Source organism: Clupea harengus, chromosome 11, assembly GCF_900700415.2.
Source record: "Clupea harengus chromosome 11, Ch_v2.0.2, whole genome shotgun sequence".
NCBI lineage: Eukaryota > Metazoa > Chordata > Actinopteri > Clupeiformes > Clupeidae > Clupea > Clupea harengus.
In genome coordinates, this window is record NC_045162.1 from 29,755,238 (window position 1) to 29,783,079 (window position 27,842).

General features: G+C 39.7%; 1 protein-coding gene across 1 annotated transcript; it reads left to right on the plus strand.

Moving 5' to 3' along the window:
• Window positions 1-476: 476 nt before the first annotated feature.
• Window positions 477-27,690, plus strand: kirrel3l (kirre like nephrin family adhesion molecule 3, like). Its single transcript, XM_031576836.2, has 15 exons — window positions 477-1,072; window positions 11,470-11,622; window positions 11,746-11,895; window positions 12,718-12,875; window positions 16,040-16,190; window positions 16,282-16,387; window positions 17,143-17,291; window positions 17,796-17,923; window positions 18,450-18,576; window positions 20,083-20,183; window positions 21,498-21,696; window positions 23,151-23,258; window positions 23,452-23,552; window positions 23,774-23,860; window positions 25,800-27,690. The coding sequence occupies exons 1-15, from the start codon at window positions 1,033-1,035 to the stop codon at window positions 26,544-26,546; spliced, it is 2,505 nt and encodes an 834-aa protein (XP_031432696.1). The 5' UTR covers window positions 477-1,032; the 3' UTR covers window positions 26,547-27,690.
• The last annotated feature ends 152 nt before the right edge of the window (window positions 27,691-27,842 follow it).

Genomic DNA, 27,842 nt, shown 5'->3' on the forward strand with positions numbered 1-27,842 from the left:
AGCTGCAGAATTCTCACAAGGGAGAAAAAAAGAAAAAAATAACACATTGCCACCATTCTGAGATCCACATACTCATTCAAAGTCAGTTTTCAGAGTTCAGATTTTTAAGATAGTAGCCTATTGCTAGCAAGTGCATTTGGACCACATTCATGTTTTTACATTGGTTAACAAATGGTAGAATTGATTATTTCATCAGTCTCACATTGAGCCTCTTTACCCACTAAACCTAACCTGAAACACTTTTCACTTGCAATTAAATCTTAAAACTTCAACTATTCACTATTCGGTTTTACTATAGTACTGTATTGCAATATATTATTTTAACTTATCCAAATCGCTTGTATATACACGACAGTATATATATATATATTTATAATTGTATTTATATACACACACACTGTGCGTGTATTTCAGTCCGAAGGATTAAGGCTATTACAGGAGCTGGAGGTTCGAAATTACAATTAACACGCCTATCTTACCCTACCCTCCCCTCCTCCCCAAACCCCCACTCCTCTCGTCACATCAGCATTCACTGAGAGAGTAATAAGTTCGATTCTCTGCAGACCCCTATTCAAGGTTCCATGCTATACGCACGCTCCAGATCAACAACAGACTATTCTCAGAGTGAACCACTCGACGACAGACCTGAAAGAAGACAGTGGAGAGGAATAATTTGATGGTCATTTTTCGTATTTGGTGCAGAAATAGAGGGCTTCTCCGCACCATAACGCATTGCAGGATGGGAGGCTGGAGTCGTAGCAATCAGGAGGGATTCTCCGAATAGTTGACAAATCCCACACCCGGACAGAGAGAACTATCTTCGGAATTATGATGTCTCAATGGCCTTAAAAGTTTTAATACTATAGGCCTACCAGAAAACGATACTTCTCTACTTCCCGATGCTGAGGGAAAGACTTCGTCTGCTAGAAATGCCGTAACCGACCATTAACAGTTGCACCACCTGCACTTACGGCTCCGACAGTCTGAATTACAAGGTAGCCGACTTTTCATTGATGACAAGGCGGAGCGGAAATGATGAAATTCGGTATAATCATTTGCTTCTTTGGAACAGGTAAGAGGTATAACCAGTTATTTAGGTTATGGTATGTTGATAAATATTTACTCCACGGAGTCTTATTAATGAACGTCAACATTAAGGCTATCCATAGGATTTCTTTGTAAGCACCTATAGCCTAAGGCCTTTATATATTAAGAAAACGAACTAAAAGGGGTGTATAAGCTGTAAAGCCTGTTTTTTTTTTTTAGTTCCCTTGAAGTTTACTCTGCCCCAGTCTGCTAGGCTTTCAATACGAGCTCGCAAATGGTGCTGTTAGGCTATTTCTGTTCTGATCGCGTTATCCGAGGCTATTACTGTTCTGATCGCGTTATCCGAGGCTATCGAAAACAATGGAGGAAGAATCCATGCAAAACACGCGCCCCTAAAGGTTCATTTGCTGATGTTATTTATTTAGCATTAACTGCCTCCAGACCTACGGTGAAGATCTAGCCTAATTCTGAGGGAATAATAACAACATTGATTGTACCAGCAGTGGTGTATGCACCAATACCCCCCCCCCATTTTAGACGTTTTATTGGGATTAATTGCAGGCACACAATATGTAAACAAATGTATCAGCCACCCTGAAAGAAGAATCAAGATGAGGAGAATGTACAATAATATTGGGTTACATACTGGCTCTTTACCACATCACAATATTATGGCTAATTTATTTTTGTAAGCTGCACCATGCAAGTGTTTTTTTCTTCAGATTTGAACAGTTTGACTGGTGTGTGGGATAGCCTTCTAAGGCCAACCGTAGTGTTTGCTAGTGTATTGCTCATGCAGGTCCTATGGTGGAGTCATGGCTATTTAAAAAAAAAAAAATATTGAGTTTGACAATTGAGATTGTCAAACTAAAAGATCTGTGATGAATGGCTGTTTTGGGCGAGATAGTTTGACCTACATAAATCCACCAGTGGGTGACCTTGCTATCAAGGCACCTCCTCATTCTGTGTTTATGTTTTTATTTGTTTGTTTATTGCATTATTGTAATATTAAGAATGTATTATGAATGCTAATGTGGGACATGCTTATAACTGCAGCTGCTGTGATGTTGAATATAAGGGGGCTAGGCTATAGCCTATTGCACCTGGTGCGGTCAAAACAAATCCTGTCTAATGTATTTATTTTCTCTGCTATTGGTCAATTCGTTTTTCATTTCTCCAGTGCAAATATTGAACTAACAGTGAACTAAAACTAGATTTAGAGAGAGAAAGAGCATTCTCTTTCACATTTCCATTGAAATACTGTAGAGTGTCTGGATGTAGGTCACTAGAACAAGGTAACAGTTCTATTGTGTATGCTGTGTCCTGCACACTCAGAGCTTTTGCAAGACTATGTCTTATAAATGGGCCTTTAAGTTAGAAATGATTTATACACCAATCTAATTGTTATTTAAAAATTGTGTCTTGTTTCACTTTAAAGGAGCTACATGTACTCATTTTTGTTTCAAACACTAAAAAAAATAACAAAAATATCAATAGAATATAAAGAAATAACACTTGACATTGGAAAAACTGTAAGTGTGATAGTGGGTCCCTGTAGCAAAAACAGCAAGCAAGTTTGCTTATTCTGTTGTTAGCATTAATGGTTATCCTGTCAGCTATCTTAAAAGATCTACAGATGTATATTTTCCTCTACTAAAATCAATGTCACATTCATACATCAATCATCAACCAGATATCTTTCAATTTGATAAAAGTTTTCATGCTACATGTGGCCTTTAGTCTTTGGTCCGTCCTGCGTGGGAGAGGAGCTAGTTGTGGACAAACATGATGATGTGCTGCCCTTCATTTCTTTTGAGGGTGGAGTATGAAAAGATTTAGCTTGCTAGCCAACAGCTAGCCAGTACTGCATATATATTCTATTTGGTAGGAGAGGAAGATTAATGTCTAACTGAATTATCTGCTGAGGAGTCAGGGGAGGAATGGGGGGGGGGGAAACAAACCTTGGAATCCAATTGTTTGTGAATATATTGTATAACACTCCCATTTCATTGACATTATATTACCTCTCTCCCTTACCTCTCTCCCATTTGCTTATCCTCCTTAGAGTCTAAGCTTTGTGATTTGTCTAATCTGCTTTTAGTTTGTCTGTAGGAATAAGGAGGGCTGTTGGAGCCCATTTTGATTAGGATTTAAAGAAATCCTTCCAGCAGATTACAGAAAGAGTAGTTTCGAGACATGAACTGCTGCTTTCTCTTACACACTATGAAGGTTAAAGGTTAAACTGGGTCAGATGCATCACAGACATGACCTGAAAAATAGGAAATGAAGATGATGTTTGTTCCAACCAAAGAGAGATACACCCATACAAAAACATATACATTCCTGAGACCCAGCTAAGAGGTAAATATGCTTGATATTACCTGAACACATTTCAGTGTTGACCATTTTTAATATCCTGGGCCCCATCAGCCTAAAGCATTGAGCGCTTAAGTAGTCTATATAAATAGAAGTATCGCTACCATCACCGTTTTGGTTTGGTTTGGCAAGCGCAAAAAAAGAAAATGTTGCTGCACTAAAAATTTTTTTTTTTTTAAAGTCAGATTTGTGGACAGCAATTATAGCCAGCTATCTCTAAGCAGCTATCTAAATGTCTAGCGTAGCCTTCATTATGCTTCATGAAAGGTGGACTTAACTCTGATAAGGGGATAACTTTTGGTTGAAAATATAAAGGTAAGATGATTTATTATCATTCAATTTTGCTGTGTTTGGTCAGTTACTGGTGAAGTGTGCATAGCAAGATAGTAGTAACAGCTATGAGTGTTGAACATATTCTGTGGCTATTTCTTGAAGGAAATACCAGTGCATGCAAAGGAGACAATTCAAAATCTACATAAATATAAAGTCAAAGGTTAGAACATTTAATAGAATTCAATGCATGCAGAGAGAGAGAGACAATGAAGACGGAAGGGAAAAGGGAGATGTGGAAAGACTAGATTAAGAGATAGAAAACAGGAGAGAGATAGAGAGAAGCGACAGTATTGAATGTGAGACTGCGAAGATAGAGTGGAAGAAAGATATATACAGTGTATGTGTGTGTGTATATATATATATATATATTTTTTTTTGTTTGTATCTCAACTGTATATCCTCTTTCTCATTTCTCTCTCTCTGTATGTATATATATACAGAGAGAGAGAATGAGAAAGAGGATACAAACAAATTTGAGATGGTTAAGAATGGTGAGAGATAGTGTTGTTAAGTGTTGATAGGTAGTTGCAAGAGTAGTTTCAAGGGTTTTACTATGGTAGTCAATGTGGTGACTATGGTGTTGCATAGGTAGTTGGGGTTGTTGCTATGTTGTTTGCTAGGGAGTCGCAAGGGTAGTTATGGTAGTTACTAAGGTGTTGCTATGGTGGTTTAGGTGATTGCTAGGGTGTCAATATAGTAGTTGTTGCTAGGGTGTTTGTATGGTATTTGAGGTTGTTGCTAGGGTGGCACTAGGGTAGTGAAGGTGGTTGCTAAGGTGTTGCTATGGTAGTAGTTGTATGCAGACAGGCAGGTATAGAAAATTGAAAAACACTAAAACAGGGTGTATGTCTAGAAAACATAAGATTAAAATAAATTTGTATTTTGGTAAGTAAACGTGAAACATGCATAATATAATACATACATTTATAAAGAGTTAAAAAGACGCTGCCTGGGTCACCTCATATTTATTTACTTTCTTAATAACATTCAACAGCCATTGAATCAAAGCCTGCAGTGTACTAAGCGTTTGTTTGTTTGTTTTTTTTTTGTTTGGTCTTTGTTTTAGTCACATCTGCTGCAATTCCTTAAAGACTTTTAATGGAAGTGATCTCAGCGTTTTTGTCATCCCACAAGCCCTTTGCCACAATTACCATCTGGTGGAATTCATTTTTTTGGGCCATCTGTTGGTTTTCCTATTGAGTCTGTGATATGTAAATGAATAATGTAATTTGATTGGCTGATCTGGTTGAGCTCAAATATTAACAACCTTTCACCAGAATCAAGGACTGCACTTTTAAATCTTCTGACACTTTGCACATTAAAGCCACACAGTGAATGACAATAGAGAAAGTAGACTATGTCAATATATATTTTATACAACATTTAGAGTAGTGTTAGCTAAATTAAAAATTAATTACACAAGAAAAGAGGGTATAAATTATGAGTCATGACTTGAACAGTGACAGCAGATGCCATGAGCTCAATTAGGAAATATAGTCAAAACCGAGGCGAGATGTAGACTACTTGTGTTCATGGGTTTTTGTAGTGAAAACACACTCTATATTCTCAGTAATGATAAAGACAGTATGCCACATTAAAACTTAAGCCATTAGGATGTAATACCTCAAACGGAAGCTATGACTGCTCATAATTTCAATGGAAGTAACATGAATTTGTATGAAATTACAGAGAACTGTGTCACACCAGTGCAAATGCTAAAGTATCATATTTATTGATTGCATCAATCAAATCGATCTCTAACCTCTGTGCTATCCTGTTTATTTATCTACCGTAACTGTGTAATAAGTTGTTTATTTATCTACCCTAACTGTGTAATAAGTTGTCAATATGGGATGAAACTTTCTATTGAAGTATCCATATCAACTGACAATGACACATGAGGCATGTTTTCTATATCCATGAATTAAGGTCCTGTTTAAACTCTGCTTGAATTAAGGTCCTGTTTAAACTCTGCTTGAATTAAGGTCCTGTTTAAACTCTGCTTGAATTAAGGTCCTGTTTAAACTCTGCTTGAATTAAGGTCCTGTTTAAACTGCTTGAATTAAGGTCCTGTTTAAACTGCTTGAATTAAGGTCCTGTTTAAACTCTGCTTGTCTTTTGGATGGGGAGCACAGCTACATTCGGGCAGTAAAGAACAGGACAGGCCGGTGGGCAGTCAGTTATATGGGAAAAGAGACAGACTTTAGTAGAACATTATTGTAGGTGGTGTGTTAATGATTAACTGAATCATTTTTACTATATGAAACTATGGCAACCTGGAAAAGCCTTTTTAATATAAGTTAACAAAAATGAGCCCGAGAGAATTGTTTGAAAAAGGGTGCAACTTAACTGGAGAGAAAATGTATATTGCCCTGGGGCTTTGGACAAGGAGCTTTGGAGGGGCTATTAAACTTGTATTTAGCAGGATTGGTTGGAAAGGAACATGCCCATTGAAAGGAGAAGACAGAGGGACAATGGGCCCTGTCACAGCACCATATGTCCCCTATCCCACCTCCCCCTCTAGTGTGTCTGTTTAAAGGAGCCCCCCCCCCTTCTATGCTACTTCTGGGGGGGTCTGAATGTGTGATCTGAAGAGACAGAGCAGAGGCCAGGGAAACCGTGAGGAGTGGTTCTCTTACCCTGCTGTGGGCAGAGATATACTGGTCCTTACCCTGCTGTGGGCAGAGATATACTGTGAGGAGTGGTCCTAACCCTTGCTGTGGGCAGAGATATACTGTGAGGAGTGGTCCTTACCCTGCTGTGGGCAGAGATATACTGGTCCTTACACTGCTGTGGGCAGAGATATACTGTGAGGAGTGGTCCTTACCCTGCTGTGGGCAGAGATATACTGGTCCTAACCCTGCTGTGGGCAGAGATATACTGGTCCTAACCCTGCTGTGGGCAGAGATATACTGGTCCTAACCCTGCTGTGGGCAGAGATATACTGTGAGGAGTGGTCCTTACCCTTGCTGTGGGCAGAGATATACTGGTCCTTACCCCGCTGTGGGCAGAGATATACTGTGAGGACTGGTCCTTACCCTGCGGTGGGCAGAGATATACTGTGAGGAGTGGTCCTTACCCTGCGGTGGGCAGAGATATACTGTGAGGAGTGGTCCTTACCCTGCGGTGGGCAGAGATATACTGGTTCTAGAACGTGCGTAAACCCTTCAGATTCCTGAAATTCGAAATGTGATCAAATCTTTGTCTAAGTCAACCTAATGATCCAATCCAATTATCCAATTGACCTAATGATACAACATGATGACTGTAGTGTTAGGAAAGTATGTGGACCCTTCCTTTCAGTAACTGATACCTTTAACATCGATAGCTTCAATCCAAAGTGTAACATTTCTAGATAAAAACAACATGGTACAGATTGCCTGGTTGCTATGCTAGCTAAGTTTAATTTTTTCAAAATCAGCTCTCAGGCTCAAAGTGATCACAAACACTCGAGGACAATGGTGAATTATCCACATACCCATTAAACAATCTGAGAGAAATCATAAGACCAATGGGGTAAGGGCTTACTGTAATGTGAACTTCGTGTATGAAGGAGGATAAGTCCTCCCCCCCTTGCATTACCCAAAGACGGTAATCCTGTCCCTCCCATTAAGACCTAAACCATGGCAGAAGATTGTTACTAGGTTGCAAGTGAATACAATACTAATTCAGCGGCAACATGGCATATTGCCAACAAATCACAGCTTTCAGTGTGTGGTGGGAATGAGGTTAACATTTTTCTACAAGTTGTTGATCAGTCCCACACAACATTTGGGAGACATTTTGTCCCATTCCTCCTCGCATATGCCCCCTGATTCCCTTACATTTCTTGCCTATTCAACGAATGGCAAGTTTTACGTATTGCCTGAAGAAGTGAACCCCATTTTACCACTTAAAATATGACTTGGTGTTGGTAGTTGGTTGTGGCATCAACTTGGTTAGTGAGAGGAGGCCAAGGGGCCGTGAACCCCATTTGACTTCCCCTCTGCAGCATTAATGCACATGATCAGAATCAGAATCAGAATCAGAATCAGAATCAGAATCAGAATCAGAAAGGATTTTACTGCCAAGTAGGTTTTCACCTACCAGGAATTTTTTGTGGTACGTTGTCGTTGGTGCAAACAATAAACATACACAATTAAACAATAAACAATACACATATTAAGTTATCTTTCAAACAGCAGGAGTGTGCAAAAAAGAGATTGGGATTAGAGTCCGTGTTGGGGGGCGAGGGTCCCGGGCCTTGTTGATGAGGCCAACCGCAGACGGGAAGATGATTACAATGATTTGACATTAAAACGCTTTCCTGTCACCATAGTCACAGTAGAAATATGATGTATATAATCAAAATGAGTATACAATGATGTGAAATGTTTCATTAAAGTTTATTGCACATGTAATTGTTATAGAGATTTTCATATCTAAAGTCACTTCATTCTGAGGAGGCCTGGCTTCCGCTAGAAGTTCCCACTGGTGTTTGGTCAACAGCTGTGACGACTGGTGACTGGGTGTGTGCTATGGCAGTCCAGTACACTCCTGTCACACACATGTAGGTACTTTACCACGAGATAACCAAATGCTGCCTCTTGAAGTACAGTCCAGAGTACATTGCCACCACTGACCTGTAGTTGCTTTATCTAGACTAGAGATTTTTACAGATCAAGTGTCCCACTGCTGTGCACAAAAACTAATTTGGCAAGCAATAACTAGGTGTCACATATTTTCGATGGAATAAAGTAACTTGCAGTAGAATAAAGTGACTGGAGTATTAATATTGCACATTTGGTATTCCACATGTTAGTGCATGTGTGAGTTTATCGTTCTGATAGCCGTCGGGACAAGACTGTCCTTTAGACTATGGTCCTGGCTCTTACGGAACTGTCCTTTAGACTATGGTCCTGGCTCTTACGGAACTGTCCTTTAGACTATGGTCCTGGCAAGGCAAGGCAATTTTATTTATATAGCACAATTCATACACCGTGGTCATTCAATGTGCTTCACATACATGCACAACAATGTGCTTCACATAAAAAAATTAATTAAAAAAAGCAAAAGGAAAGTGCATGATCATAAAAACAGTAAATTATAGAAAATAAAAGCATGAGAACATTAAGGCATACAAATAGTAAAATATAGGAAATAAAAGCATAAAAATAATAATAACGATCACTAGTCTACTAGAGTAAGCAATAATACTTCAAATGAACTGTCCTTTAGACTATGGTCCTGGCTCTTAACTTAAGGAACTGTCCTTTAGACTATGGTCCTGGCTCTTAACTTAAGGAACTGTACTTTAGACTCTGGTCCTGGCTCTCAAGGAACTGTCTTTTAGACTATGGTCCTGGCTCTTAAGGAACTGTCCTTTAGACTCTGGTCCTAGCTCTCAAGGAACTGTCCTTTAGACTATGGTCCTGGCTCTTACGGAACTGTCCTTTAGACTATGGTCCTGGCTCTTAAAGGAACTGTCCTTTAGACTATGGTCCTGGCTCTTAAAGGAACTGTACTTTAGACTATGGTCCTGGCTCTTAAGGAACTGTGCTTCCTTGCCAGAGGGCAGGAGGGCAAACAGGTAACAATAAAAGACTTGTGACTTGTTGTGACTTGTGGTGGCCTCGGTGTGATGTTTTTGGCCCTACCGAGGTAGCGGGAGCAGGCAATGTTTTCCAGGGAGGGCAGTGAGCAGCCAGTGATTTTGGGCCGTGTTGATGATTCTTTTGGAGGGCTGTCTTGTGTGCCGCAGTGCAACTGGAGTACCGCACTGAAATGCAGTACGGCAGTACGCTTTGGATGATGGAGCAGTTAAGGCCGTCAGCAGGTTACACCAAGTTGTTTCTCTAGAGCACTCTCAGGAGGTTGAATTGCTGCTGTGCCTTTTGAATGAACGCGTCGGTGTTGGCAGACCAGGAGAGGTCATCAGAGAAGTGGGCTCTCAGGAGATGGAAGTTTGGAGATTGAAGACAGTCTTCAGTGACGTGGAGTGAAGAACTAGGCAGAACTATGTCTTCATTTTTACAAATATTAAGCCTTAAAGGTAATTAAATAGTCTACATTTGAATTGATGGTGTCTTATTTTACAATTAAATTCAATATTATTTATATAAGCGCCAAAACAAAAAACAAAAACATGTCTCCAGGCGCTTTACAGAGCCCAGGGTTAGGGTTAGGGTTAGGGCCTGCAGATTCCAGGGTTAGGGTTAGGGTTAGGGCCCGAACCTGGACCTGGGCCTGTGGTTATATTTACAACATGAGCACTAAGTAATTCCTCCTTTTTTCTCTCAACCCAAAAAAGAGACATAATTTGGTGCACTAGAGACAGAACATTTCTGATATAAAACATACTGCCTTCATACACCTTGCTACACCTGCTTGCTAGGACAATTTATCATAGTGACTGCTTGCTGAAGATAGATCCTTATAATTCTAAGCAGAAAGTGAGTTCTACATTTGACCTGTTCCAAAAAAAGAACAAAATTGACACATTTGATAGTATTTTATATTGTACATTTAGAATACATTTAGGGTATCTGCCATTTTCATGGATGAAAGAGACTGGTTCCACATATCAGTTTTGTAATTTGGAATGCAAAAACTTTGATGCTCAATATCTCAAAACCGTGCAGATAGAACCATATATATATATATATATATATATATATATATAATATATATATATAAGGTTCTGCCTAGTTCTTCACTCCACTTTGATGAAGACTGAGTCATATATATGTGTGTATATATATATATATATATATATATATATATATATATATATAAAGGGGTGATATGTGTGCTGTATAGTTTGTTCAACAGAAGTTTGTCACAATTTCCTGTGCACTGACTGATGTTGATAAATATATAAATGAGTATGGTAATGTAATGATGACAATAGTGTATATTCATCTACTTATGTTTGTTCTTCTATCTTTTAAATAAGATGTTTGCCTGCCAGAGAAGCCTTGAATTTCATTATTTTCGCTGCTTCCCATAGACACTGCAGCTGACTTTTGCCAACTGTAATATGTCATATGCTTCCTCCCACTCTTTTAAATAAACAAATGAATCTATGTGTACAATTTTCACTATTTTAGTGAGTCCTAGTATGCCATTTGTGCTCTGCCTCACTGTCTAACATCATGATTGGGCAATGGATTACATGTAGTCCTTTTCTGACTGAACACCAGACATAACCCTACATAACTGCAGACATCCAACAATTTTTTTAGGAACACTAAAGTTCACAATCCTGAACATACCCAACCCCTAAATTCACTAGGGCTTAATCAATTACATGTAAGAAAAGCCACACAGGTCACTTTTTGGTGTGGGAGCTGATCCTGTCGAATGAAATCCCACAAAGATGTACTCCACCCATGTTATCACCTGAATGGGTCAGGTTTGAGTAAAAGATCTACTCACCCATGGTATCACCTGAATGGGTCAGGTTTGAGTAAAAGATCTACTCACCCATGGTATCACCTGAATGTGTCAGGTTTGAGTAAAAGATCTACTCACCCATGGTATCACCTGAATGTGTCAGGTTTGAGTAAAAGATCTACTCACCCATGTTATCAGCTGAATGTGTCAGGTTTGAGTCATTTTGAGTGCAACTGTATCTAAAAACAGAGAAGAGAGAAGAGAGACAACACAGCCAGACCAGATCCATAATGATATATCACTGAAGAAACATTATCATGAACTGTTCTTTCCCCCCAGCAACCCATGCAGCCTACTTCTCCCAGCAGCCCAAGGATGAGATTGTGGTTGCGGGTCAGTCTGTGACCCTGCCGTGTGTCATAGTTGGATATCAAGGCATGGTGCAGTGGACCAAAGATGGACTGGCCCTCGGTGGGGAGCGAGATCTGCCTGGTACGATCGAATTATCTCACCTCACTGAAACAGCTTTTTAGGAGTGCAAGTCGTTATCATAAATGATTAGGATAATGTTGTGACTTTTCTGTGTTGACTGTGTCGATGCATATCTTTCAACAGGGTGGACGAGATATTCCCTAATGGGTGAGCCACTGCTTGGAGAGCACAGTCTGTCCATTTACTCAGCGGAGCTGGCTGACGATGCGATTTACGAGTGTCAGGCCACACAGGCTGCATTGCGCTCCCATCAGGCAAAACTCACCGTCATAGGTAAAAAAAGACTTCACAGCACAAATGACAAGAGAAGTCAAGAAAGCCACACATTTTGACATCAAACTGTGGCTGCAAATTCTTTTGCTGGGATGGATTATGTCGGTTTATATACATATAATATAATATAATATAATTACAACAACTATTTGCTGATAAGAACAAATAGTGATTTGTCTGTTTTCATTTCTATGCCTTTTGGATGGAGCATGCGTAGAAAGAAGGGTAGAATGTTCAGAGTTAAGTGAAACACGTTAAGACAAAATCTCCTGTAAGCATGTAATTAACTACAGTTGACAGATAAACTTTAATCTCTTTCTCTAGACAAAGATTACTAGACACCCAAGAAAAGTTGGGCAATTGTTCATTTTTCCCATTTTCCCTGAGCAGCATTCCCATTTCACCGGGTGCACCATCAAGGCTAATTCACATGGAACACATGAACGTGTACAAGTAACTTAGCCTCTCGCTTAGTTTGGCTGCAGAGGGACAGACTGTGTTGCTTGGCAATACCTGAAACACTGAATGGCCCGGTTAGAACTCATTTTGTTGGGGTGGGGAATGAATGAAGAAAAATCAAAATAAACTAATTAAATCACAACCTGGCATCTTCAAACTGGTCTGAAAACTGTTGTATAAAAGCAATATGACACTTGTGTTGTCTTGTCAGTTGGTCAAATATGACCTGTGGCAACAGAACAACAGAATCAAGACCCCTAAGTCATGACATGTCACATGTCACACATGATGGTGTACAATATAATATCCTGCTGAAATATTCAAGGTATTCATTTGTTGACCGAACGCTTTTGTGTCCTGTAGTGCCACCAGCCGACCCTGTAGTAGAAGGAGCCCCTCTGCTCAGACTGAAGGCCCACACTCCATACAACCTGACCTGTCAGGCCTCGGGGGCGAAACCTGCTGCAGAGATCACATGGTACCGGGATGGAGAAATCCAGCACACCTCATTTTATTCAAAGGTAAAGGACATAGAAACAATACATGCACCACATGCCACCAAAAGGGAGGGGGCTGAAAAGGCAATGAAAAATGAAAAAGACCATAATCAATTTGATGGATATGTCCTAAACCAGGACATATTCAGTCATTACAGGAGAAGGTTCATCTTAAAGCAGGACATATTCAGGTCTAAGAGAAGGTTCATTGCACATTGATTATTGGATCTGGCCCACATCCAATTGCAAAATGCTGCTCTGGTGCTAGGACTGGTTCGAGGTCTCTTCTCCTCCCATCCCTTCTGTTGCTAGGACTGGTTCGAGGTCTCTTCTCCTCCCATCCCTTCTGTTGCTAGGACTGGTTCGAGGTCTCTTCTCCTCCCATCCTTCTGGTGCTAGGACTGGTTCGAGGTCTCTTCTCCTCCCATCCCTTCTGCTTTAGTTAATTAGTTAATTGATTCGCGAAGGCATAACCATGACCCTCGGAAACCTACCCAAACTCTCCCTATAATGGCACCAGGATGTTACAATGGAGGGGAAGGACTTTTAAAAAGTGAATTTACTGAACAAACAGGCCAATGACATCCTAAACTCATCCTAAACTCTGTGCTTACATCATGTCAAGCCATCAGAACATTTCAGTGATATTAATCAGAAAACCAATCAAATCAAGCAGAGGTCTGCAGTGGAAAGAAATTAAAGAATGTTTGGTGTGATTTCATTTGCCTCCGTGCTCTCCAGATAAATCTGTCATGTTGCGAATATTGGATGCCAATCCCTAAAAACCTAATCCCTAATAAAACTATCATGTATCAATGCGTTAAACAAGTATCCATGACAATGAATATGTCAGCCTGTAGAAGTTCCAGAGTCTTGTTGTAATGTGGGAAAAGACACTTCCACCCAGTGCTAAGGTTGTAATCCCATATTGACAGTAAGGTCATTCCACCTCAAATAAACAAATGCCTTCTGCTCGACCATCTCAGATTTTCTTAAAAAATGTACCACATACAATGTGTGACCTTCCAAACTAATACTTGCAAACTTTGTCTTGATACAATACTTTCTGAGAAAAATTCTGAACATAGTACCCCCCTTGCCATTTTGGTGCATTCACAGACTGGGGGGACGTTTGGGATTCATTCTCTCAAATGATGCTCTTTCATGCTAGAGGCCTGACATTTTGAACAGACAATTACCTCTATATTTAGTTTCCTGCTGATACTTTGATTGTGTCACCAGAATTCCAGTGGAGTGGAATGAGCAGAGGTGTTGATGTAGCATGTAGTGAACCTTACTGCAGAATTCTGGATGATCTGTAGCCAGTGAAAGACTTTATTCGAGATGTCAGACATGATACAATTGCTGTAGTTTAATGTGGGATGTAGCAAAAGCATTGACCAGGACTTGGTGAGTGAGGGTACGGTGCAGGCTGGACTTGTTCTATGGATGGAAACAAGCCACTACATAAACTACGTTCATTTGCACAATGAAGCAGTGGGTACCAAGCATCTTGACCTGAGCGCATCAAAGTACGTCTATTTGAAGGATGATTTGAGCTGCAAACGAGTAGCTCAGTTTTATTGCTGGTTTGTTTTAGATAGTTGTGTGTCATTCAGACAGGCAATGAGGGTGCTTGGAGGAAAAGCCATGGACTCCAAAGATAGCTAGATGTTCTAGGAAACGCTGGTGAGAAATTAAAAAACTAGATCCTGAAGGATGAGAATAGAGACTTAAACTACACTAAGATCCAGGAGGATACGAATAGAGACTTAAACTACACTAAGATCAAGGAGAATGAGAATAGAACGTTAAACTACACTAAGATCCAGGAGGATACGAATAGAGACTTAAACTACACTAAGATCCAGGAGGATACGAATAGAGACTTAAACTACACTAAGATCCAGGAGGATACTAATAGAGACTTAAACTACACTAAGATCCAGGAGGATACGAATAGAGACTTAAACTACACTAAGATCCAGGAGGATACGAATAGAACGTTAAACTACACTAAGATCCAGGAGGATACGAATAGAGACTTAAACTACACTAAGATCCAGGAGGATACGAATAGAACGTTAAACTACACTAAGATCCAGGAGGATACGAATAGAGACTTAAACTACACTAAGATCCAGGAGGATACGAATAGAACGTTAAACTACACTAAGATCCAGGAGGATACGAATAGAACGTTAAACTACACTAAGATCCAGGAGGATACGAATAGAGACTTAAACTACACTAAGATCCAGGAGGATACGAATAGAAAGTTGTCCAGTATCAGCTGCACATTTGATCAGAAGTAGTGTATATACTGTAGAAAATAGATCACTGGTGCTTCCGTCACCTACACTAATGATATTTGCATATTATGATGTGTTTATAGGGTATTTGGTTAGGAGTATGCGATCAGACTACATTTCTTTATGTAAAGTAAGACCAGTCATTTTCAATAACCATTCAGGACGCCGACGACTTCTAGCAGACGTGGACCTCTAGACTTCATCTAGAGTTCAGATGTACACCAGGGCGGTGTGAACAAATGAAACAATATGTGATTTCAGGAAAGAAAGACTGTTAAGCATTGAAGATAAGCCCGTATTTGTAAGGGCCAACTAGATCCATTAATGAAACATTACAATGATATGAATTAATTAGAGTAGTAGTGAGTTTCTCGAGCTTGACCTTCTTAATATTCTGATATGACTTGACAAACCACAAACGCCCAAAGAGATTACATTACACATTAGATAGCCTGCAATAATCTATGACAAGATGGAACATGAAGTATGGAGGCATGTAACTTGGTCATTAGGAAATATCTGATATATAATGACAGGTTAGTGATGTATCTGATATATAATGACAGGTTAGTGATATATTTGAAACATCTGATATATAATGACGGGTTAGTGATATATCTGATGTATAATGACAGGTTAGTGATATATCTGATATATAATGACAGGTTAGTGATATATTTGAAATATAATGACGGGTTAGTGATATATTTGAAATATCTGATATATAATGACAGGTTAGGGATATATCTGATATATAATGACAGGTTAGTGATATATCTGATATATAATGACAGGTTAGTGATATATTTGATATATAATGACAGGTTAGTGATATATTTGTAATATTTATTTGTTATGTATTTTCTGTTGCTGTAGACGCTCATGGATGATGGAAAAAGGGAGTTAGCAGTTAGCCTACTACCCATCACTCCAGAGGACAAGGATTCGGGACGCACCTATACCTGCCGTGTGTTGAACTCCGCTGCTCCGGCCGGACGACAGACCTCGGTTGCAATCAGTGTTCAGCGTACGTCTGAGTTCTGTTTTTGACCAAATCAAAAAGTGTCTTTACTTAGAGACAGCAAACTCATTCCAGCCTGGGCATTTCCTTTCCGCAGACCCCCCATCGGTGACGTTGTCTGTCCAACCACAGACGGTGTTAGAGGGATCGAAAGTTATATTCATCTGCTCTGGATCAGCTCATCCTGAAATCACTGGATACAGGTGAACAGCACTTTTTTGAACAGCAATCTCTATTTATATGCTGATAAACTTTCCCGGCATGATACATAATTTAATGAGTAAAGATAATGAAGTGACTTTTGACTGAGACCCATGCAAACCAACTACATTTCTGCTCCACCACAAGCTTGAAAACAACAACATAAATATCAAAAATAATAAGAAAACTAGTTTTAGAAAAAAATTGTTCTAGTGCCTTTGCCACCTACACTTCCTGTCCAAAAGGTATTAGTGGTATTTTGAAGCTTGCCAAAACAAGAGAAATGATCATGCATTCATCATCCCCGAGCTATATCACTGAAATTATTAATCATTGTTACAATTTTAGTTTATTTTTTGTAGTGTATTTTTTATACAAAAGGCCCATTGGCCATGACAGAATGTACTGTATTTAGTGTATATTTATGAGGTTGAATGCAGGTAGATTTAAACTGAACACAGGTGCATCTTGTTTAAGTAATTTGTGTGATTACTGTAGAGAATCTCCAATTGCAGTGGGTAAAACCCAATGAAACTAAATGAATCATGAGGCTGGTTTATTAGCACCAGTTGTTGGAACAGTAACTACTTAATGCTGTTTTGAATGCAAAGCTGCTAGTGAGGTGGTGAGGTATCAATATTTGACCACCATCTTGTTCAGTAGCCACTTCACTGAGAACATGTTACTCTTGATTGTTGTTACAGCTAATGTGATTCAAGTAAAAATGCAAACAATGTGTTGTCTCTTAACAAATTAGATGGTCGAAAGCAGGCATTCCCATTTCTGAGGCTAATGGAGACAGCCTGGAGGTGACGGTGGATCACTCCTTCTTCACGGATCCAGTCTCCTGTGAAGTGTCCAACTCCGTTGGCAGCACTAATGTCAGCACCCTGGTGGATGTGCACTGTGAGTTAAGATTTACTATTAATCTTCTGTACAAACTTACACTGGAAGATTTACTTTTGATCTTATTTACTATTAATCTTATTTACTATTGATCTTATTTACTATTAATCTTCTGTACAAACTTACACTGGAAGATTTACTATTGTTTTTATTTACTATTAATCTTATTTACTATTAATCTTCTGTACCAACTTACACTGGAAGATTTACTATTGATCTTATTTACTATTAATCTTATTTACTATTGATCTTATTTACTATTAATCTTCTGTACAAACTTACACTGGAAGATTTACTATTGTTTTTATTTACTATTAATCTTATTTACTATTAATCTTCTGTACAAACTTACAATGGAAGCTACATTTAAGCCTTTGAGGTAGATTTCCTAAGCCTGTTATGTTTATGTTCATATATTACAAACAATCTGAGATGGTCACCAAGATTCCCAGAATAATTCTCAGGTGATTTCCCATGGAGTGAACCAAATGCAAATGTTTCTAGTTGGCCCGCGGCTGCTCTCGGAGCCGAGGCCCGTGACTGTGGACGTGGGACTGGAGGCAGCCTTCACGTGCTCATGGACTGGGAATCCCCCTCTCACCATTGCCTGGACCAGACGAGGATCCAGTGTGGTATGTCTATGTACTTCAGCATAACGTATTACATTCATGTTGTGCCATAACTGATCCAGTGTGGTACGTCTATGTACTTCAGCATAACGTATTACATTCATGTTGTGCCATAACTGATCCAGTGTGGTATGTCTATGTACTTCAGCCTAACGTGTTACATTCATGTTGTGCCATAACTGGGTAGACACACCAACTACTATAATTTATCAGAACCAAATTATTTAAACTTATGTCAATTTAATTTCCCAGGGGGTCATTCAAGAGAGATTAATGAATTTAGTGAGAGATGTAATGTTTGAATAACCATTTGTTTGTGATTTTTGTGAGATTTCTTCCAAATGAATGAAGGCATGTTCTTGTCCTAGGCCTTCAGCCACAAAGCAAACTTGACTCATGACTTTTTGTATATGTGAAGGAACATCACCTCTGTATCCTCTGGTTGAGTTAACTTGGAATGAACCTTGTGTTAACATATTTGTTTGGTTTAGGATGTTAATGATTCTCTTGCTGGTTACATTATATACAGGTCCTCAGTAATAGTAAGACCCTGCATTTGAAGTCAGTCACTCAGGAAGATGCAGGCATTTACACCTGCAAGGCCATAGTCCCCCGTATTGGTGTGGCTGAGACAGACGTCACCCTCACTGTTAACGGTGTGTAATGTTACTTTCAACTCTCCCCTTCTTTTGCCTTCTGCTTTCTGTTTGTAATTCTGCATAGATACACATCGTTGTTTTTGTGGTTTGTTGCTGCTGTTAAGTGTCTACAACCACTCTGGAGAGAACCTGATAATATGAGCACATTTATAAAACCTTACATAAATGCTTCATAATACATTATACATGCTTCATAAAACATGAATTAACATTCATACACTTAGTTACATTACTATGGAATACTAAGTTAGGATTTTTTCCCTCCAAAATAAAAGTCCCCCTTTTTGCTATTGTGTTTTCCACACAACTGAAGATATATGCACTGTCAAAGTGACATGGCTTGGCCTCATTGTAATGCAAACTTCTGTCTTTCCAAACGATCACCTATTTCTGTATCAAAGTAAAACAGGACAGCAACATAGTAGCGATCACAAAGGTCTCAAGGGGAAGTACCTTTCAATCCAGTATTTCAAACAAAATACTTTCAATATATTTATAAATCCTTCATGACCTGTATAGTAAAGTGGCACTCATGAACTATTCACAAATGATTCACCAAGGTTGGGCAACACCATATAGTAAAGCGACTTTAGACTCCAGATTGGTAGTCCCTGCAAGGTAATGGAAGGAGAAAGGGGCTTCTCTTGAAGAAAATAGCTTTAATGGACACACAGGGTACAACAACATATGTTCTCTCTATGGTCCAGGCAAAGTAACTCATTTTGGAGCCAAAAATAGAACTAATTGTAATCATTTCTCACTTCTCACATCTCACTCTTACACCTCACTCCTCTCTTTCAAAACATGTCCCTTTACACCTCACTCTTCTCTTTCAAAACATGTTAATAGTCTGGGAATGACGGTATTGTATAGTAATGAAACTTAGTGCATGAATGTTAATTAATGCATTCCTGAATCTATTATGAAGCATTTATGTAAGGTTTTATGAATGTGCTATGCACCTACCCTTCAAATAATGTTAGCACTGCCACTATAACTAGTAAATATACAGACAAAGATGAATACAGTAACTAAATTATCCATAACTAAACCTTATAGATGATATTGTGACTATGTTCATTTATACACATATAAATTAATTAATGTCTGATTGGACAAGAGGTATTCCATGAGTGGGGATGTCCTGGGACAACTCAGACCCTTCACTGCTAGTAATCACTCCCACAGCCGGCGTGATATCCTTTACCAACTCAGACCCTTCACTGCTAGTAATCGCTCCCACAGCCGGCGTGAAATCCTTTACCAACAGACACTTCACTGCTAGTAATCACTCCCACAGCCGGCGTGATATCCTTTACCAACTCAGACCCTTCACTGCTAGTAATCACTCCCACAGCCGGCGCGATATCCTTTACCAAATCCACCCTCGTTCATATTGCTTAATTAATGCATTGCATTATCCATTGTCAAATGCTATCTATTTTTTTCTTGTGCACTATTTCAAGTGAAACGTATTAACTCTGCTATGCCCTATATGCACAGGCCCACCTATTATCATGGCTGATGCCATACAGCGTGCTGTGAGGCACACTAAGGGCAAGCTGGAGTGCTTGGTGAGAAACAGTCCCCCACCAGAAAGAATCGTAAGTTATTCTGTTCACATGTGTGTACTTTGCCCAGTAGTAATCATTTATTGATGGATAATAAGAGACCATGAAAAACTCCCTTCACCCACTCAGATATATTTTTGTAGAACATGTCAGTGGGCTGAGGCATGGATCAGGGGCGATCAAGGGGCTGGCTGCAACATACCACTTAACATGAAAATTAGGGCTGAACGATTTTTTCCCCCCAATATTGCGAATGCGATTTAATATGCGATTTTTTTATTTTATCCTAATTTTTTTCCCAACAAATCGTAATGAATGATTTAAATATGACCAAAACAATATTAGATACATTTAGTGTAAAATATTATTTCCCACATTTTACATTTTTATTTAACTGCTCATTACAGAATCAAGAACAACAAATAATGTAATTGCGATTCCCCCCCCCCCCCCCCCCCCCCCAATATTACGAATGCGATTTAATATGTGATTTTTTTTATTTTATACTAATTTTTTTCCCAACAAATCGTAATGAATGATTTAAATATGACCAAAACAATATTAGATACATTTAGTGTAAAATATTATTTCCCACATTTTACATTTTTATTTAACTGCTCATTACAGAATCAAGAACAACAAATCGGTGGCTTTGCTACTGTGCATTTAAGTAATTTAAACAAAGTCATTGTAAGAATAAACACAAGGCATGCACTTTTTTTTTTTTTAGACTACGTTTTTTATCGCGAACGTTGCGGTTAGAAAATCGCGTTCTATCATATCACGATTAAATCGCAAATGCAATTGATAACATGTACAACATTTGTTTGTAAATGTTAACAACACATGTAGAAATATTGAGCCACAGATGAGCTGTATTAGGTTTGAACTCCATCCAAACTGGAGGATGTCATGATATTATTCTCCTTGGGTGTGCTCCCTGTTTATCTTGATGGAATCTCAGTGAAGTTCATAATACAACTGAATGCAGATCTCTAGTTCAGACTTGTTTGAGAGCAGGTGACACATTGTGGGTAATTCATGGGTTTGGGTCTAAAACTAGTGAGCATAAAGGCTATGCAAAACCTCACAAAAACACCAACAGCATCACATCTAGCATGCCAACTGGTGTCTTTTGGCAATTTAGTTGGTGGTTAATACAGATTCATTTCTACTCTTTTCTGTCCTTCATATGACCATATACCACCAAAATGATTTGGAATGATACTGATAAAACAATGCCTATGAAACACCTCAGGGTGTCAGATAACATACTTAACATATAATACTAAGATACATGTGTTTTTATTTGCAGCCATTCTCAATCAATCCTTGTATCTGTTGTAGGTTTGGACATTTGGGGATATGAGTCTTGGCTCAGGCTCCTTTGAGCGTTTCTCGGTACAGATATTGAACAGGCCAACTGGGGTTCTCTCCACACTGGTCTTGGCAGAGACCCTTGCCACAGATTTCCAAATGCCCTACAACTGCACAGCCTGGAACCGTTTTGGAATGGACACTGCAATGGTCACTCTCAAGGAGCAAGGTAATGGATCCTCTGGTCTCATCTATCTCTCTCTCTCTCTCTCTCCTCATCTCTCATCTCTCTCTCTCTCTCTCACTCCTCATCTCTCATCTCTCTCTCTCTCTCTCTCTCTCTCTCATCTCTCTCTCTCTCTCTCTCTCAGTCTCTCATCTCCCTCTACTCATTCTGGTACTCTGACTCCTGGCGAGGGCAAGTGAAGCCAAGTTCCGTGTTCCATTCACATTTCCATTTAGTCATTTAGCAGACGCTTTTGTCCAAAGCCACGTACAAGGGAGAGAATAGTCAAGCTACGAGCAATAGAACCTGGTGTAACAATAAATAAATACTACTTTACATAAGAAATATAACAAAATGAAATAAAAAGAAAAAAAATATATTATTCATGTTCTATTGGAGGCAGGCAGCCAATGGTGACGTAGGTGAGCGAATTGGGCAAAGTGAGCAAAAAAAGTTAGGAAATACAATGCAAATAAGAGCCACTGGCAGCCAATCGGGTTGTTTGTTGTCATCTTTGAAGGTTTGAAAATTGCAGGACTATGGCATTGTTCGGTTGTCTAATTTGCTAAAAAGAACAGCTTGGAGGGCCTTGTAAGGGGTTGTTGTTCTTCATGGTTCAATATATATATATTGACTGTATATATAATTTATATAATCCTGGGCTTAGTTTAATGGAATGACAGTTCTCTCCCTCTCTCTCTCTCTCTCTCTCTCTCTGTCTCTCTCTCTCCCTCTCTCTCTCTCTCTCTCTATCTCTCTCTCTCTGTCTCTCTCTCTGTTACACCATCTCCAAATGACATGGCACATTCACAGAGAGCAAAGAAAGCGTTTCACTTTGCTTGCATTTATTTTCAGTAATAGACCAATCAAAGGAGGAATTACATTTTCATTTATTGTGTAGAAGATATTGTATGCTTCACAACACCAAACTTTACATCACTAGCTCTTCTTCTAAAGCCCTATTGGTTTAGCAACGTTTAACACTGAAGACTCCAGTTGGAACTATTTCTTTGGGTGGCGATGAAATAAACACTATCTAAATGTAGTTTGTAGTAGAGCTGTTGTATGAAAGCAAACCTGTGGCTTAAGGCAATATGCCAAGGATACAAATATTGTGGTGTTGGTAAAGGATATCCCCGCGGTCGTGATGACCTGAGGCACTCCAGCTTTGTGCCTACGGCTGAATCCCAGCTGTGGGGGTATCCTTTACCAACACCACTCACACTCATGGCATGTTGCTTCATTCATACTGTATATACATTCAGGTGTTTGTCATTTATGTTTTTCATCTTAGATGAGAAATCACATCATTTGCCCTTGGAAATATGCTACAGTGGGGAAATATATGTAGGCATCTTTTGGTGATTTTTGGAAAATGGTGATAACTTCACCAGGGGATCGCAAGACACTACATATCCTTGCTAATTCTAAGATAAACATTTCCACCTTTCTGACAGATGCCTTCCCCATGGTCCTGATTATTGGGGCATTAGTTGGTGGGGGCTGCGTCCTCCTCATCTGCTCCGTCATCCTTCTCTCCGTGTGCTGCAGACACTCTGCCAAAGGTAGTTCAAACTAAAACCTCTATGCAGGAATGTTCTCATATTGTATGTATGACTTGCTGACATTTACTTGCATGGATAACCTTTTAAACCAGCCATAGTTCTATCCGATGTAGACTTTCATCCATTACATTAGCAGACCTATTTTTACCCAGATGTATTTATTTATTTATTCCACTGTATTTCCCCCACTCAGTCCAAATGAGTACACAACTTACCAAAAGTGACATCAGAGTCCAGATGGCACACAATGATGACGCCAACTCCCGAGTGAATGACGATGTGAAGGAGCCCACCGTGAGTTTCAGTCTTGCTCCGTTCTTCTTTCACTTTTAAACTGCTATTAGGATGAGAACCATAGTGTTTCTCCTTGTGACATTCCCTAGATTCCCATGTATTAACTGCTGTTAGGATGAGAACCGTAGTGTTTCTCCGTGTGACATTCCCTAGATTCCCATGTCATGTATTATTTTCCAGATATCTTTACTTCCTATTGATTTGTGGTATTACCCTCCTAGGCTCCACTCAGCAGTGAATCTCCTGGCACATCTCACACTGAGCACAGTGATCTACTGGATGAGGATGAAGATGGATTTGACTTAAAGGTAACCCACATCTTATCAGCAGATCAAATTAGCTCCCATCTGAAGGTGTGGCAACTGAGTTTATATTGCTATTTATTATTATTAATATTATTATTATTATTTTTACTATTATTATTCACTTGCCATGTGCCATGTCACTATATCTGTACTGATACATGCTAGCGAAGCAAAGTTCTGTGTTCCGTTCATTTCTACTGGAGGCAGGCAGCGGTGAACTGAATTGGGCTAAATGTTTTACTTCTATGCAAATTAGGAGCTAATTCTTCCTAGCGGTTGCCAATGCGCATATTTGGCCTTGTCATCTTCGGACCTTTAAAAAATTAAGTAGAAACTTATAATTGCGGTTATTCTGTTTATATGACAGATCTTTGCACATGTTTACAGAGATGTTTTGAGGAAAAACATGTCGCGGAGGGCTGCTGTATCAGAGATTGTTGGCGTTCCTGGTGGGATTATTTAATTGTATGCTTTATTAAACGAAACGACCGTTCTGATGCTAACTGAGGGTTGTTACTGGCTAGCACTCCTGAGACTGGTGCGGGGCCCGTAGCCAATAAAACATTGATGACCCCGGAACCATCAACAACAGCAAGGAGCACAATGGAGTATGTACTGTCTCCTTGTCATTAGGAAAGAGTGAACCAGATGGAGTATGTACTGTCTCCTTGTCATTAGGAAAGAGTGAACCAGATGGAGTATGTACTGTCTCCTTGTCATTAGGAAAGAGTGAACCAGATGGAGTATGTACTGTCTCCTTGTCATTAGGAAAGAGTGAACCAGATGGAGTATGTACTGTCTCCTTGTCATTAGGAAAGAGTGAACCAGATTTTGAGGGAGTCTGGATGACCATGGATGGAGCCCCAGCAGTTTGGAAAGTTCCTCAGTGATGTCACTCCAGTCCTGCATGGTTGGCACTGGCATGGGGTCATCCACCAAGCTGTCCTAAATAGGGGGGCGGCAGTGGTACAGGAGGTAGAGAAGTCGTTTAGTAAGCAGAAGGTTGCTAGTTCGATTCTCTGTCGAAGCGTCCTTGAGCAAGGCACTGAACCCCTAATTGCTCCTGGTGTGCCATCAGTGTAAATGTAAAATGTGTATACATTGTAAGTCGCACATATGTAAGTCGCTTTAGATAAAAGCGTCTGCTAAATGTAAATGTAATGGCATACATCTCTCCCAATGCAGCCCACTGTGCAGGTACCCACATGGGAACCAGTCGCTGTGAATGAGTGTCTGGTGTTTCAGGTACCTTGTGCACCAATTAGTGGAGCCACTGTTGTCAGCGGGTCATTAAAGTCCTCCCTGTTCAGCCAGACATCATCCAGGGGCAGCTCCTGCACCCGCCGCTAATATTCACCGTAGGTCTTGATGAATCCATAGGTAATATTCACCGTAGGTCTTGATGAATCCATAGGTAATATTCACCGTAGGTCTTGGGGGACTGAATGAATCCATAGGTACAACAAGAAGGAGATAATTACATTGGTTAAATTGAACAATGAGAATCTAATTGGGTTTGAACAACAAGGAGAAAATGATGGTCAAAGAGAAAGTAAAAAGATGATCTATTGGGCTACAATACATGTGGTTTCATTTACACGACAGTATTTTCTTACTACAACAAACACCATCAAGGCCTTTCTTATTCCCGTCCTTTAACTCGCTGACTAGGAAGAACTTAACACACGCCATGTTTGCACAAGTCAGAGACAGATCAAGTGAGACAAGTGAGTGCTTGGCTTTGCTGGTATGTATCAGTACCGTATTGTGTCAAAGTTGCTAATGTACACTTGCTTTGCTGGTATGTATCAGTACCGTATTGTGTCAAAGTTGCTAATGTACACTTGCTTTGCTGCTATGTATCAGTACCGTATTGTGTCAAAGTTGCTAATGTACACTTGTTTTGCCTTTTGCCCCCCTAAAAAAAAATAAAAACATTCAGGACCCTACGAATGGTTATTACAATGTCCGGGATCACGATGACATCAAAATTCACAGCAACAACTTTTCTGAGTACACCTCCACCCTGCAACCTGTCTACATTGCCACGCAGTCACAACCAACCAGTGTGATGTATGGCCAGCAAGACCCCATTGACTACTCTCGTCAATGTGCCACCCCCGTTGGCACACACACAGACTATAGACAGGTGACTCGTCAATGTTCTACCCCCGTTGGCACACACACAGACTATAGACAAGTGACTCGTCAATGTTCTACCCCCGTTGGCACAAACACAGACTATAGACAGGTGACTCGTCAATGTGCCACCCCTGAAGGCACACACACAGACTACAGACAGGTGACTCGTCAATGTTCCACCCCTGTTGGCACAAACACAGACTGTAGGCAGGGGTCTCGTCAATGTTCCACCCCTGTTGGCACAAACACAGACTGTAGGCAGGGGCCTGTGCAGCAGACGGAGAAGAACACAGAGTCTGATGTCTATCTTACTGACCCCCTTTGCGCTGGTTCAACTTTCCTTCCGGCCACATATGGGCGAGCTTTCACTAGCTACATGAAGCCCAACATTTCCTATGAGAAAATGGATGCCGACGAACAATCTGACCAAGCCAGCAAAGTTTCCAGCTCTTCACACCTCTCTTATGCTTCCTCTCAAGTTTCCTCCCAGCAGTCTGACTCTAGTAGGCCATCACAACAGCACCAGCGCATGCAAACACACGTGTGACTTTCATCACAACAGCACCAGCGCATGCAAACACACGTGTGTGACTTTCATCCTCTACATATGAGTGTGTGGAAGAAGTTGCAGTTGACTGAAGAGAATGTTATCCTTAATTTGGCATGCAATCCAGGGATTATGTCAATATGTAAACATACTGTAACATTTATTTTGAAATGGATTCAAATTGAGACAACAGACAACAAAATACTTGATGGAAGAGAACTTGCAGCACTTTGAACATTGTTCTAGAAAGAATCCACAAAGAGGATGAAAGTGGTGATCCATACCTGTTGTATGTGTCATGAACTATCAGCACCTTGTTCACCAATGCAACAAAAAAAAAGGTTGTCAGTTTCATTAAACCATTTTGACTGTATAGATGACTATAGATGACTGTATAGTGTGTCTTGAATGTATCAATTATAGCTGATAACCATGTCAACATTACCCGGTTTCACTGCAAAATTGATCAGACATAATTGATCAGACTACTAGGCTACGTCTGGGCCTAGGCTAGACTCCTAGGCTATGTCTGTGAACGTAACGTTAACTGTGAGCATACTAATGTCCAGCGGCTGACAATTTACTTAATTTCTGCCTAGATAGGCTGTAATATAAGGAGACATGAACGGGGCGGACTGACATGTGAAAATTGGCTAATACTGGAGTATCCAAGAAAGGGAGATCTGGTCACCCAAAACAAATGAGTTCCATTACCAGATTGCCTGTCAATACATTTAATCACCAAGGACTGTTACAGAGCTTAATGTTGATTCCACGCACAGATCAATTGACCACGGAAATGTTCAACTTCATCATAATATATTTTGAACTCTGGGTGAATGAGTGGCCTGTGAAACAATTCGCTCTCATACACACTAATCCATTATTATCAAGTGGAACAGTGTAAATGTAGAAAGTGCATTTTATTCATTATAATTTATATAAATATTTGTGCTTCAGTATCTATCGTATTTTTATTTGTGTTATTTTGTACATACAAATGTTTTTATTTTTATTTTATTTGGTTGTATTTTTTTTTTCCTGTACTCATTCTGTCCTGTATTTTCCAGACTATAAATCGCACCGTATATAAACCGTATTACAGTATTTTCTGTTATTTTATTAAACAAACCCGTGTATTGACCACGCTGTGTATTAACTTCACCCCCTTCATTCACTACACTGGTATATCAGAGTAAGCCCACCTGGGTGACGACTGTAACCACGGCCCCCTTAACAGGGACCAGATCTAAAACGTGACATAGGCACAGATCTAGGACGTGACATACGCACAGA

Excerpts from the sequence above, each read along its gene's own strand:
- kirrel3l (XM_031576836.2), top strand. The coding sequence starts at position 1,033 with ATGATGAAATTCGGTATAATCATTTGCTTCTTTGGAACAG. Across the intron at positions 21,697-23,150 it reads GGTCACTCTCAAGGAGCAAG|ATGCCTTCCCCATGGTCCTG; the intron begins GTAATGGATCCT and ends CCTTTCTGACAG. Across the intron at positions 23,553-23,773 it reads ACGATGTGAAGGAGCCCACC|GCTCCACTCAGCAGTGAATC; the intron begins GTGAGTTTCAGT and ends TTACCCTCCTAG.